Source organism: Bufo gargarizans, chromosome 5, assembly GCF_014858855.1.
Source record: "Bufo gargarizans isolate SCDJY-AF-19 chromosome 5, ASM1485885v1, whole genome shotgun sequence".
Lineage (NCBI taxonomy): Eukaryota > Metazoa > Chordata > Amphibia > Anura > Bufonidae > Bufo > Bufo gargarizans.
Genome location: NC_058084.1, coordinates 302,096,579 through 302,112,424, shown reverse-complemented (window position 1 = coordinate 302,112,424; position 15,846 = coordinate 302,096,579). Strand labels below are relative to the sequence as shown.

General features: G+C 37.9%; 1 protein-coding gene across 4 annotated transcripts in view; it reads right to left on the bottom strand.

Annotated features, from left to right (window-relative positions):
* Positions 1-2,304: 2,304 nt before the first annotated feature.
* LOC122938642 (cadherin-6-like) overlaps positions 2,305-15,846 on the bottom strand; it is a 361,198-nt gene continuing 347,656 nt past the window's right edge. For all 4 annotated transcript variants that reach the window (XM_044294304.1, XM_044294305.1, XM_044294306.1 and 1 more), the window contains one exon: positions 2,305-3,878. In XM_044294304.1, the coding sequence (XP_044150239.1) occupies positions 3,388-3,878 (491 nt within the window). In that variant the 3' untranslated portion in view covers positions 2,305-3,387. The remainder of the gene's footprint in view (positions 3,879-15,846) is intronic.

Sequence of the window (15,846 nt, the reverse complement as noted above, 5' to 3'; positions counted from 1 at the left end):
ATTTATTTTTCCATTAGTAGTAACATGATGATCACTAACTTTCCCAAACCTCTAAGGCTTCTTCAAAAGTAAATGTACCTTTTTTCCTTGGGCGTCATTGATGCTAAAGGGACACTTCCATTAGAAAGGAGTATTTTTATACATACAACATTGGTAGAAAAAAAAATGTAAAGAATTTTAGACTTTTTCATTTTATCAGTACTATGCCACTGCAAATTAAGTACAAAATATTGTCCATCTGTAGAAGTCAGCGCAAAGAGATAAAACTCCTATATCACTTTAAGGCAATTTGCTCTCCCCAAAGGAAAGGTTTTAAATGTTACCTTGTTGTTGGTGGTCAAAATGTTATGGCTCACTTCCAAGTTCTGCAATGGGCCCCTTATAGACACCAATGATGAATAATGAGTCTTTGTTAAATGAATAAAGTTCTCTTCTGACCACGCTGTTAAACCCATGTTAGTACTGCAAAAATATAGAGTGTTACAGTATAGCATGGAGGACCTTGCTGGAATGCAGTTTTAGCTTCCTAGGATTTCTTTCTCCCTCATACATGTTAGGTGAATTATCCTCTAAAATCCTACAGTATCTGGATCACTTGAGTAAGCTCTATTTCTAACCTTTTATTGAATATTTTATCACAGCAAATTTGAGTCATGGTCTGATTGAGCATCTCACATAGTGGACATCTCTTGCCAAGCTATTTTGCATGCATGGTGTGACAACACCTAGTGAGTCCTGTTTCCTTGCATGTTGCATTTAATTATTGCTTACCTGTGGTTACTGGGACCCTTTAGGATTGATTTTTGTAGTTTCTATTAATAACCATAGATGAGAGACAGGAGCCACCATATGGCCCAGCCTTATAAGTATATATTTAATACTTACTGAATCTTATTAGATTAAATATAAATTGAATACATCATTACAACAACAAACTGATTTTGAAGGATTAATAACTTCTTAAACATCTAAGGCTGTCTGTCTTTTAAATGCACATAAAAATAAAAATGTTCCCATCCTAAAAGGGCTGATTACACAACACAGTTTCCAAACATCTATATTACTATATCAATTAGGAATTGAAGTACTCTCTAAAGGGGTATTTTGTATGGGCAAATGATCGGGAATGAACAATGCCAGATGTAAACCTGTTTCTGATGACCCGACAAACGAGCAAGCCGTCATTTTTCAGCAATCGCATATTTTATGCACCAAAAATCATTGTAAAAAATCATTTTTGGGGGGGGGGGGGGATGAATGATCGTATTGCTGATCATTCATCACCATACACCTAATGATTGCCTATTATAACTGGAACTCAATAAAGCATTGGAACAGATCAAATGCAAATGAGAAAGCTTTGTGCAGAAAACAGCAAAAAGAGTCCACGTGTGGTCATATGATGTTTCAACGGGTGCTCTGTATGTGAGATATTCTCCCTTGGAAGCAATTATTCTAGAGCAGGCATGCTCAACCTGTGGCTCTCCAGCTGTTGTAAAACTACAACTCCCAAAATGCCCTGCTGTAGGTTGATAGCTGTAAGCTGTTCGGGCATGCTGGGAGTTGTAGTTTTGCAACAGCTGGAGGGCCGCAGGTTGAACATGCCTGTTCTAGAGGAAAATACCTTGATCAATGTAATGGAAACATGCTACATTCTTTCTTTAGGACTCTGTATGGAGGAATACAGAGGTACAATAATGCCCCAGGCACCTTTCTGAGTCCTAGTCTCATAATATGGCCATGTGCATGAGTGAGGTTTAATGGTGAACAGATGTACACATTTGTATGCACACAGGTGAATGTAGCATTTCTGTTTTAGATTTTGTGACCCTTTACTATGAATACACCAGGCATCAGTAATAACCATGGTAACCCCCCCCCCCCCCCCTCCCAAAAAAAAAAAAAGGTTTTTTTTTACAACCCTCATCCTTGACTAAAAGAGATTTTGGCTGTGATTTGTTGACGGCTTTGCCTGTTGACATGCTCAGCATGAGTTTGTCATCCTTGCTTTAAGTAACAGCTCTTTCAGAGTCAGAGACATGTTTGTTGCAGTGCTCACTGTGTTCTGTTAGGTACCTTTGGAATGGATCTTATATAACTTTATGTTACTATCTGGAGCCAGATATCTGTAGGTATCTAACCCTCTGTACACTACTTTGCTTATAAATTCCCCTAATTTCAAGTAAAGACACAATTTATATAAAAACAATGGCTTTATAATTATTTAAATTAAACAAAAAATATTACACTGAAATCATACCAAATAGTTGAAAATAACACTGATCAGTAGATAACATGGTCTCATTTACGATAGTATAAACTGCTTATGTCCCAGTCCTTGAAACATTCTTGACAAAATGCCTATCCAAGAGGTGTCATTTTTAAGCACATCAAATCATACAACAAGAATATTTCATATTTTTGGTGTATACAAATTACAGCATGTATAGTGTTAAGCTTCTGACAGAACCTCTACTGCTATCGCACCTAAAACAATAAGAAGGTAGATAATGTTCTTGCCTATTCTTGCATTTTAATGTGAAACCTCCTGAAGTTATGGGAATCTTGTTACACTGGTATAGAATTCTACTAAACACTTTCCGTGATGTTCAGAACAGAGACAATGTCAACCTATTTTTGCACTTCACAAAGTTTTACATTTGACAGCTGGTATTGTCTTCTCACAGACAGTAAGAGGAAAAAAAAATCTTTATTTTTTCTTCACTGGTTCAGTTATGGAAAAATCAGAATATGAAAAAGTCCACGTGTGTCTTCTTTTCCAAACTAGTGGACATCAAAATGTTAAAAGTGATGCTTGTGAGAAAAAAATGTATTCCCACCATAACAAGGTAAAAAAGCTTTAAATATTAGATCCACTTTAATGTCCTTTACTTTCTTATATAATATAGTCACACATCATGTATGCACTGGTAGATCTAAAGCCACAAAGCCTAACCTGTAATATTTATATCCCCACATCATAACTATATAACATTCAGTGGGTATAAGGTTCAACTGGTGCACAAAAGAACATGTGACTGCCTATGGCAATAGAAACAGTAAGTACAGTATATTAATGCGAGTAGACTGTGTACAAATATTGCTCCCCCTCCATCACGTAGTGTTTATAAGACTAATTCGATAAAAAGGGATGACTAAAATGTGGCAATATAAAAAAGCAAAGCAACAAATGAAAAAAAAAAAAAAAGCCTCTTGGAAGCTCATAAATTGTACTATAAAAAGGATCTGACATTTAGTCTTCACAATTCTTAAAAATTAAACAATTGGATGAGCAGATGGCCTAAAGAGAGGCCATGGACATAGTTACTCCTCATTTTTAAATGCTGTTTACTTTTCCAAAAATTGGAAATCCAAAAAGGCAATATATTAAGAGTCTTTGTCACTGTCTGCACCACTGTACATATCTGCTAGTTTTTTAAAACGTGGCCCCCAGTCACTTAGGTAGTCATAGTCCTGGTCTCCATCTGTAGTGACAGATTCCAAAGAGCTGAGAGAGTCTGCCACGGAACCATTTCCTTCATATGCGTAAGTTGCTAAGGAGTCATAGGGAGGTGCTGTTGGATCGAGGTCGTTTTCCTTCAACCTTTGGTTAATGAAATCTCTTACATCAGTGTTATCTCTGGCCGCTGGAGTTCGACGTGGAAAAAACAGTGTTTCTGGAACAATATCCCTGCGCAATTTGTTGTCCTCTATGGCTTCTGGGTTCCTCAAGGTGCCAATATCAAAAGCCTGAGTGTCTTCCTCTCCACCACCTTCATCATTGTAACTCACAATGTTATCTCTTATATCTTCTTTAGACACAATCAATGGCTCTTTCTTTCTCTGTCGTCTTAGAGCAGCAAACAGCACGACTGTGACTGAAACAAAAGGGAGTTTTGATTATCATACAGTACAAAAGTTTATTTATCATATACATGTAGACATTTATACATTTCTATGGCATTCAGTGGACATACAAACTATATAAATGTTGAGCAATCTATCTGATTTGGCTGGGACCTGCGCACAATCTAATGTGCATGGTCATGTCCCTACTCTTCCCGAATTACTGAATCTCAACATGTCTAATACTTCTGTAGTCAAACAATATAACAGGATTCTGCCAATGTCTCTCTATACAGAAGGAAGAATCTATCTGTAATGGGGGGATTGGGAGGAATATTTGACATCTAAAGAATATGGCCAGCCAAAGAATATAAACATTATAAATAAAAGAGTTCAAGGTGAAAAGAGTTATAATAGTAAGTACTCAAAATAGCAACATCGCAGCATGTTACACACTCCAGTAACCTATAAAAAAGGAATGGTGTTCACTGTGATAGCAGTAGGGTTCAAGGTGTGGCAGTTTTCCATCACTAGTCGTACATGCCTCAATTTTACCTGGCTTCCAATTAAATTGTATAATTGTTTTACTGATGTCAAGACCAATTTGGATCTAAATGTTATCCATTGAATGAGACAGCAACATTAAGTCTTATATGGCTAGGTTTTCTCCTGTTGTTGTATGTCACACTTAAGTTCCAGTTATTACAATCTTTGTAGAACTTTGTCTTACAGAATACAACTGGCTACACTGAGAATATAAATTACTTGCACTACACTTAGCATGTTACCATTACATCACTAACAACTGGTGTAACTACATATTGTTCTTCTACATCTCTTTTCAGTTACTAGATAATTCTTTGTTCTCCTCTTTCTATATCAAGGAGCTCAAGTGGAGAATGGAAGAGAAGGAAGCTGGCCAAACTTTTGCCAACAGAGCTCCATTTTCAGCTGCTTTTATCTGAACGGAAAGAAGAATGACTAATGGTCTGAATGCTGCAGCATAATTGTCCTATCATACCTAAATAGGCACATTGATTGAAGGAACTGTACAAGAGACTTAAAATAGGCTACGGTATAATTACACAGCTGTACTCAAATGATCCCTTACTGTAAATCTAGAGAAATTAGAGTGGAGAATGTAAAGAAAAGTGAAGTAGAGGTGTATCCGTGTGGTTCACTTCTATAGACAAACATATTTAGCAGCGATCAAAGCACAAAAGTCTTTTGGAGAGATTCCCAGAGAGGTAATCTTCTGATTCTCTTCCAAAAGATTTTGTTATAATACATAACACAAGAGAAATACAATGTTATACATACATAATTTTGCAACTACCACACTTAAACACAACCATGCAGAAAATATCTGCCATAATGGTTGTAAGATTTTTTTTAACTTATCAGATACTTCCCCCCCGTATGGACTTCAGTATGCTTTGGGAGTGTTTCTGATTAATACATTACTTGTGTAAGGTGACAACAGGATAAAACTAAAAAGAAAAGAATCACTGGTATTGTATGTTAATTACCACTAGCTTTGTACTGGTCTCATTTCGTCATAATGGACTTGTTTTCCAACATTTGTAATAAGGAAAGTGTCAGAGTTCACTAGTAAATAAGTCTGAAGTCCTACCTTCTTTTTCTAACACAATTGCATGAATCCAAAAAGTGGCACAGGCCCCTGAGCCATAAAACTTCCATGAAAACATATAAATGTGACTCAGTGTGTGTTTTTGGTGTTCAGAGGTTAATATCAATTGTGAGTAGACTACAATGTTGGGCTACATGAACAAGACGAGGTTACAAATGGCCTTTTCCTGTGCAGCAGGAGTTAAAGATGGCCAGCTTATATGTCACTATCCAAAAGTAAAGCTGAGATATACATAATATACTACTGATATGCAGCAATTCATTTTCTTCTCAAATACTCAGTGTATAACAAATCTCAATTCAGAGACTCCCGTGAGAAAGAGGGAAGAAAAAAAGAAACAAAAGAAATTAAAAGCAAGGAGGACAGAAGATATCCACCAGTATGGTAGCTTAAAGCCACCTAACAAGGTGATATCCCTATTCTACAGTATAACCGCTTTGATGAAAGCTGAACCACCAATCATTATTCATGGAGAGGTATTCATATTTGAGCTTTCTTCCCTAGTATTTCAGAACCGCAGTAAACAAAGAGGGCAATATGGAAAGATATCTGCACTAATGGACAATATTTTCCATTTACAAATTTGTTTCCAAAGTGACTATAAAACTATTTATGCATTAAGCCTCCCTGACATGTTTTGCTGGCTAGTGGCTTTTTCATGGGTAAAAAAGGCTAAAGGCATCAGTTTAGTTCTCCTGAGATTGACTGCCAACAAAACATGTGAGACTGAATGCTTCATAGGAATGCTCGTTCCGATAATTGGTCCCTATAATGAAGCAGCTGATCAGCTGATAAACAAGCAAACTGATGGGCATCTTTTTTCAGGATAAAAGATGTCTGATTATCGGCAGCAAATCTCACGGTGTAATCAGTGATGTGCTGCCGATAATCAACAAAACAGAACAAGGTTGGAACGACTGTAGACGCTGCGGACAGCGACATTATCTGCGCTACGTCTCCTGTCTAACGTGTGCACATACTAAAAATATCAGTGACATCCAGTGTACTTTTTTCGTAGACACTGCGGACAGCGACATTATCTGCGCTACATCTCCTGTTTGACATGTATGGGCTTTGGAGCTCGGCAAGCTCACACACATACCATGCCTAGGCCACGTGTTAAACTTAGTGGCTCAGCGGTTTCTCAAAACCTACCCCAATTTGCCTGAGCTACTGGTGAAGGTGCGACGCATGTGTACTGATTTCCGTAAGTCATCTACAGCTGCCGCCTGTCTGGCAGAGCTGCAGCAGCACTTGCAATTGCCAGCTCACCGACTGTTGTGCGACGTGAGCACGCACTGGACTCGAGTACCCGAGCACTTTGGTGCTCAATCAACACTAGATCCAAAGGTTTGAGTCCATTCAGTGCAATGCAAAAGCCTGGAAATCCTAACATTCATGAGCTCCCAGTTCTTCCAGCCCCACCTATTCCTGCTGCATATTGGTATATTTCTCCCTATGAACATTATATGAAGAAAGCTGTCAATCATGTGCAGTAAGGAGTGGGGAGCCTCTGGTCATGAATATTGTGACTTCAGGGTAGAACTTCTGATTAGGAACTTTTCATTAGGTATTTTAAGAAAACAGCTGGACCAAAAAAGGTACAGTAAGTGAGCCAGTGTTTTAATTAAGGGCTCTGTCACCAGTCTATGATAGGGTGGCATAAAACTGGCATAAGAGTAATTATTTCTTAAAATTTGCAAATTTACCCTTTTAGAGTGTAATTAATAAAGAGTAAAGTTTTAATAACAGTATTTGGAAAGAAAGATTTTTTGGGTGAATAGATGTGAATTAGCCCATATCTACCAAAAGAGGTTTAATATGATATATATATGTAATATACACATTAAGATTGGTGACTTGGATAGCATACCTGCCATCTGCTTTCCCCATACACTCCTCAACATTAAAATTGCAACACCAACACCAAAGGACAAGATGTAAGGTTGTGCAAATTGAGGAAGTAGCAGGTGTCGTTAAGATCTGCAGATAATCAAATTTTTCAAGCACCTAGCTCAAATATGCAGCATCAGGGAAGAGGCATAAAAGTCAAATTGAAATCATACATGCTATCCTGTCTGTATGATATCACACTTGGATTTTATTATTCATGATTTTTGAAGAATAAAGATGCAACAATTTTTTGGGGACTTTAATCTTGCCTGATCCAGATTTATGGTTCATGCTCCATTGAGCCGGACACAGGTGAGCGCGGCTATTTTTTCTCAATGTAGACGAACTGGAACGACACCAAGAGGTCCACAGAGGCGAAGCTCTGCTCAGAAGTTTTGTCTGATTAGAACAATGGCGCGTAGTGTTCTGTTCTGTACTGCAAGTGAAATTGGAGATCATATCAAAAGCCTCAGACAAAATTATAGTTGGAGGTTGGACTGGAGACCTCATGGACAATACCATGAAGAGGCCATCATAAGTGAATGTCACAGTAATCCTACTGTTGGGATTATGTTGTGGCACAATGTACAGTAGACAGACCTTCTAATCTTTATTTCAGGTACACTAACAGCTCAGTGTTACATACATCAATTTGATCATGAAAACAAGCGGTACAACCATTTCTTGTTGTCATAGGAGCCATTTTTCAACAGGAAAACATCAGACTGCTCATTACTAGCGCTACTGTGAACAGACTGCATGACCCAAATGTATTATCATGACCTGCAAAGTTTCCATACTTTTCTCCCATCTAGCACATCTGGGACATCATTGGTTGGCACTTTTAAAGGGAGCTGCCAGCAGTGGATCTTGCTGATTTGTGTGCCCAAGAGCATTCAACTGGCAAAACATTCCTCAGACAAATAATAACCTCACTGATAGCATGCAAAGGTATGTAAGTGTTTGTATTTCGGTGCGTGGTGCTCATACTCCATACTGAATAAATTTAGATGTTCTAAATAATTTCTTTAACATTTTTTGGGGATATCATTAATATGTTTTTCGATCCTGTGATTGCCATAATTTCACAACTTTTCCTTCTTGGTATTGCAGTTTCAATGTTGAAGAGTGCATGATCAGAACAGAATGAGTGGCATATTCCGATATTACATATGGCAAATTTACACTTATGGCTTTATCTGCTGTAAAAGTAACTAAGGAAATTGAAGACTTGCACCTTGATGGTATTTCTATGGCTTCCCTGTATCATTAAATATGTGGCAGTATGTTACAGGACTGCTTAGGACTATGCATTACTTTGATGATTAGGTGTGTGTTAGGGAAATCATTCCTTTTATATGTAGGTCATTAACAGGTAGGACAGATGAATGGTAATGAATATAACACGGAACAGTTTATGTCCACTAAATATATGATAATAATAGTGATGTAATAATCATATTTTACAATGACTTTATCCAGTTTGAATATATATGTGAAAAGATGCATTCCTGAAGCATTTATTATACTAATACCGTGTAAGTAATGTTGCTGTTCTGATTCAGAAATAATCTTATTCACTGTTCACGGAAGAAGTGAGTAAATATGGACAATAATAATAGATTATGTGATTTGGGACAGAGCACCGCAAGTGTCCATCCTGGTAAGCATTCCCAAGCGATCAATGGTAGGCTGTGCTTGATGTGATCTCAGCAGTCATTCACAAAATAATTGAAATTCGAGTAACCTTTCCCTTCTTGTATTGAGTGGCTAAACAATGCTAATTATTTAATCGAATCACTTTGAAAGCGCTGTATACTCTAATTTGCATCTCTCTCTGCTCTTTTCATTGGAGCAGGAATTAGCAGGGATGTCGCATGGACAAAGCTTTATTGTTCTGCTGTTGTGTATAACTGGCTGGCAGTTTGTGCCAAGTCCCTGTGCTTTTTTATTATCAGGGAAGAATAGCTAATCTCTCTTGCTTACGACAAAGATGGCACTTAGTGAGGCAAGTGACATCTTCCTTTACATCCTCCGTTCTTGGCTGTGTAGTATAAATTTTGTTTTATGCCATTCATCGCTATGTTTAATTCGCCAGAGAAATGAGTTTTTGAAATTAAAATATTACCAGCACTGGCTGAGCGCCATTGCCCTCGTATCTGTTTGCCCAAAACTGTCCCTAATGCTTATTTCTTTCTATGTAGCCATCGCATGCACGCACTAACATAATTAACAGTTGGTGCACCCAGAGAGGGATTGCTGCTCCAATTACAATAATAAGGGTCTGAGGACCCAAGGGATGTGTGCCGAGTCTACCAGCAAATGAAGAGACATGTCAGAATTCTAATATATGCTATTTGTATCATCTCTTTTATAAACTTCACTACTGAATATGCCATGGTATCCTCTGCAACAGAGCAGAAAAAAAGATGTGATAGAAATACTGCCTAATAAAATCAATATATGCAAGCTGTAAAATCACCAGCTGAAGCATAGAGAAACATGTCACTGTGAACAATTGTGCCTTTGCCTTTGTATTTCATATTAATGCGTCCCAGTTCTGAGTTTATGTTCAAAATGCAAAAAAGGAAAAACTGTTACAAATAATAGGAGCTTCTATGGCATCTGACACATAAAGGGCCAACATACTAATTCAAAAGGAAAGGTCAAAGAACACCATGTAAGAAAGTTTGGGTTCCAAACCTGCAATCATTTTATCAACACACTTGGAGTCCCTTTGAAGACGATTAAATTAAACTACAGTGATCCCTCAAGATACAATGGCCTCAGGATACAATATTTTCAACACACAATGATCTCTTCTGACCCATCGTAGGTTGAAACATACAATGCCTCAGACTCAGACCCACCCAATAAAGGTCACTTCTCTGGTAAAATAGCTGGATTATTGCTAGTTAGCAGCTATTCCTGACTGTTATATGTAAGGACTTGTTTTTTCTGTCTTAGTTATCTGCTTATTTTTCTTAAATCGTCATTTTCTCTTATCTTGGATGACATTTTGGGGCTTTGGAACCGATTACCCTACTTACAATGATTTCAACATACAATGGTCATCCTGAAACCAATTAATATTGTATCTTGAGGGACCACTGAATTTTATTTTATGCTTAAAATTGCAAGTAAAACTTATCTAAGGCTACTTTCACACTAGCGTTAAAGTTTTCCGGTATTGAGTTCCGTCATAGGGGCTCTATACCGGAAAAAAAACGCTTCAGTTCTGTCCCCATTCATTGTCAATGGGGACAAAATCTAACTGAACAGAACGGAATGCTCCAAAATGCATTCCGTTCCGTTTAGTTGCGTTTCCAGACCAAACCGCAACATGTTGTATTTTGCTTTCCGTCCTGGGGATGTTGAGCAAAACGGATGCAAGTCAATGGGGACGGATCCTTTTTCTCTGGCACAATCTGCCACAATAGAAAACAGATCCGTCCCCCATAGACGTTCAATGGAGTTAATGACGGATCCGTTTTGGCAATGTTAAAAATATGTTAAAAATAATACAACCGGATCCGTTCAAACGGATGCAGATGGTTGTAGTATCAGTAACGGAAGCGTTTTTGCTGGACCCTGCCGGATCCAGCAAAAACGCTAGTGTGAAAGTAGCCTACGGAAATAAAAATGCATTACCTGTCGAATACAATTGTTAAAGCCAAAATAATCATGAAGCTGTTATAGCAATTAAGTCTTAAACCAAGGAAATGAATTGCTTTTCCTTCCTGCTAGTGCAAATAAATGGCTTCTTGGGAGATAATTTTATGATGCCTCTGAATTTAGACTATTTAATTAATAGTACATTATTCCTCACTAACATAGTCATTTCTCAAAATATAAGAGATGTATTAATACAGGAAAGGCATTTTTATTGTCCTTTTGTGAAGGCGGTAAACACAAGGGAAAGGTCTCGCTTCTCCTTAATAACCATGTAATTATGTATAGCAGCGCCACTTTTGTTTTGCTTCTGACACAAGGCTCATCTGTAGATGATTTAAAGACTCACTGAATTATTGAAGGAACTCAATGACAAGTCTTACTACATGAAACTGGAACATAGCGTTGTAATCTCCATTGCTCTGCACATTGGTATGTTAGGGCGCACTTATACCAACAGGGTGAGACAAATTCCCGGTCTCAAGCTTGTACTAGCTTTTTGGGATAGAGACATGATGACGTACGTAGGTTATTACACACTATGTAATACTTAATGGTCTGCAATGCATGTTGTCCAGACATATATAAAAGCAGCTGTCTCCCTGAGACGAATGTCCACTCTGAAACAAGTAGGAGTCTCTTTGCATACAGACCTGATGCCTATTACTAGTAACAGGGATTTATCCGTTGCCTTATGTTCACCTAGTTACTTTGTTGGGGCAGTTACTATACAACTACCTTGCATCTGAGTCTAGGCTGGTTATCCCCCAACATGGCCTGGTTGATAAGGGTGGAGCCTTTACATGCCTAGGCCTTATCCTATTCTTTTTGCCAGGGATGGTGTATGCTATGTGGATTTCTTACCAGATTATTTGTATCATGTTTTAGTCTACTGAATTATGTGTGTATTCTCGAATCTGTATTCCTACGGTCTTTCACTGCTGTTCTTGGAAATTCGTCAGTTGCTGAGTTGTTGAATTGTCTTGTGGGGCTCTATTCAGAGCAGGGTCCGTTCAGTATAGATTCTCCCTGTTCTCCTGTCATTTATCTGTCATCATCCTTTGTACTATACCATCTTCCATTCACTTCACTGTGTTCTATATAACAGTGCATATCACAATGAATTGAACCTAGGTGGCTATGTGTTTGCTGATGATATGATAGCTGTAAATTATGGTATACCATATGACAAGGCTACAGACTTAATCATAGCTACGCTACTAGGCATACATCTATCATGTCCTGTTATTTCCTGTAAGGGAAGCATCTGTAGGAACAGGTTCCCAATGGATACCCCTGTTCTTGCTATGCTTCAAATACCATTCAAGTTAATTGGCCTCTCTGATATTAGCTTGTAACATATACCTTAAAAAGACAAATTAGATCATGTGCCTTATTGTAAAATGATATAGTACTAATATCAATGAATCACGTGTACATCCCTATGGAATATGTGAGCACTATGTACACAAGTAAAACAACAAGTAATCAAATAAAGAGTTTGTGGATAAAACCCTTCAATTCCACCCGGCTTATTTAGAGACCTGTGATGGATGGAGCACATTCTTCTAGCACTTGAAATTTCGGGACTATTAGATGCTTACTATCCAGGATAGTTTGTTTCTGTACAGGCTGACACATTTCTATATCTGAAAACATTGTTGCTTTCACTGTGATTTCTTGTCCTCTCCATTCATACAGAAGAAGCTCTTTGATTTTCTTTACTGACATCCAGCACATATTCATACTTCTTCCCTGTCATATACTAGATCAGGAGCAAGTGACTGGGAGATCAAAGGCCCAGCTACAACTCAGCATCCAATCCACCAATCACATGCCCTGATATGTGAAATAAAGGTAACTAAGGAGCACAGGCTGTCAATAACAGAAAAGGGGAGAAAGCCCTGAACACACTGGGCAGAAACTAAAAATGAAGCAGAAAATCGTTGCATGGAAAATACACCAACACTTGACTTGCTCTGCTGGTTCTATACTTCTAAAAAATAAAGCCATATTGATCTATCCTGTTATGGCTGTGCACTTCGCATGGATATAAACAGAAGATAAATTCTCATAAAAGAAGAAACAATGTATATTATGTAATTGGTGGGAAACCATATGTGTATTGACTGTATTCGGGGGCATGATAAAGTCTGCATAAAAGAAACAATAACATGGAAATAGAACCATCACTTATGCATCTATGTTACATTCTGTCTACGGCAGCCTGCTGGACCTCTCTAGATTCAGCATAGCCAATTGTTACCAGATGCGAATGTATCCTTAAGCAATTATTTCTTTGTAAGTAATTATGCGCAAGGGCTTGTATGGAGCGGGTTGCAGTGCTGAGCCCGTTCCATACATGGCGGATGCTGACTGTATAATGCAGCAGGCATGTTGCCGCAATGACTGAGATTGGCATCATATAACCCCTCAGATGCCGCAGTCAATAGCGATAGCAGCATCTGTGAGGTTAGGCAGAGGGAAGTTGCCTCCCTCTGCCTCCCGATCGGAACCCCTGCAGGGGAATCAGAGGGCTCCGGTTACTATGACAGCCTGGGGCAAGTTAACAAAAAAAACATAACTAGTATTGCTACTTCTGATATTAAGTTAGTAAAAAATTTTTACTTTTTACTGGGCAGTAAACACCTTAATGAGTAAAAAAAAAAAAGCACAATTCTCAATTTTTTTTGTCACCTTGTCCGTCCCAATAAAAATGTATAACAGTGATCAAAAAGTCGTATATATCACAGGAATACCAATAAAAACTCGTCCCACAAAAAAACATGCCCTCATACAGCTCTGTAGACGGAAATATAAAAAGTTATAGTTTTTATTTTTTTTAAAGTAGTAAAACAAAAAAAAAATATACAAATTTGGCATCACCGTAATTGTATTGACCAGCAGAATAAAGATGTCATGTCATTTTTAGTGCACAGTGAACGTCGCAATATCAAAACCCAAAAAATCCTGGCAATTGTGATTGTGCTTTTTCTTTTTTCAATTTTACAAATACATTTTTCCCATTTTCCAATACAAGACATAGTAAATTAAATAGTGCTATTAAAAATGCATCGTGACCCACAAAAAAAATGAGTTTTATGTTTTGCGGGATTAGTTACATGTTTTTAGGAACTATTTTGAGGTGTATATATATAAGTATTAAATAAAAATATGATAATAACAAAGTTAAATATATTTTTGAATATTTTTTTCTTTCCTCCTGCATGCTGTCAGCCACCTCCAGACTGAAGGGGGGCTACTTTAGCTGCTCATATCTGGGGATTGGTAGGAGCTAGAGATATGGGTCTAGTCTTATTGAGAGCTGCTATTCTAAGCTTTCAAACAATACCAGAATCACGTTATCTCCACTACATCTGAAGATATAACAGTTCAAAATCGGGATGGTAGTGAATGCAGCTGCAAGTAAAAGCTGGTTTCACCGTTTTCACTCTAGACTTGATTTCTAATAGCTATATCCCTTGATGTGATGAGTATGCCAGCTCAAACAAGAACAGGCCCTAGCTGCTACCAACCCTGAGATATGAGCAGTTAAAGCAGCCGCCCCCCCAAAAAAAAACTGTTTTGTGACTGCTCGGGAGGAACTGTAAGCAGATCTCCAGCAAAACATTGGTGGTAAAGGGTTGTGTGAGATCAGAAAAAAAATTTGGATTTTTTTTTTCTGAAAAAATGTTGTCCACACGCTATGCATGGTATTGCAGCCCAGCGTCATTCACTTGAAAGAGGCTAAGCATCAATAACCGACAAAGCCTAAAACAAGAGTGGTTGTTCACATAACAAAAGAATGCCGCTCTCATAGAAAGGCCATTAAACAGAAATCATGTATGAATCTCTTATGTATCTTATGTATTAGGTGTCATGGGAAGAGTGTCAACAATTAAACATTAGACACACATTTACATTCCCACCATGAATATGTTTCATTTTTGGTTGTAAATAGCATGAAAATAATTGTTGGAAGCGCAACTATAGAAAACGACATTATGACTGTCAGGTAGAAATACAAAATGGAACACTGAACTGTAGGAAGCACACTTCAGTAATCGATGTTGAGGCTGAGAGTTTTCCACGTAGCAATAGTCAATAAACATTTCACAAAACAATAAGTGCTGCTCTACTCTGACAATACATGTTATTATTTATTATCTGCCACAAGAAACGTACGTTTTAGAAGAAATACTGATTGCCTTACATTACACGAGGAAGGCTAAATGAGAGATGTTTACTCTGGTTCCACTACAATTCTATCAGTTCAAGTTAAGTTCATGTACATGTTATTGAGAAGCCACTACTAAACCCCCGTACAAACACAGACTATCTAGAAAAACAAATGGTGACTGATAGGTGGAATGTTCTATAAGGATTAAATGATTTCCTACAGTATTTTGCCTCTTAATGTTCTTGACCAAGAATGACAGGTATTTAGATTTTCTTGGCAATAAATATAAATGTAAAGTATAAGAACAGAACGTTTCGAAACCCTAGGAGAGATCTTGCTGATGCGGTACAGCAACTTTGAACTATCTTTAATGTAAAGACGACCAAGGAGTCCTGGAAGTGATGATATGGCCTCCACAGTGCCCTAATCTCAACACCATCGAGTATGTTTGGGCTTACGTGAAAAGACAGAAGGATTTGAGTTATGGTCCATTAACATGTCTGTAGAATGTGTCCGGATAATTGCGGAACGGGTGCGGACCCATTCATTCTCCGCATTTCCGGAGAGCGGCCCCGAATTTCCGGTCCAGGGCTCCGGAAAAAAA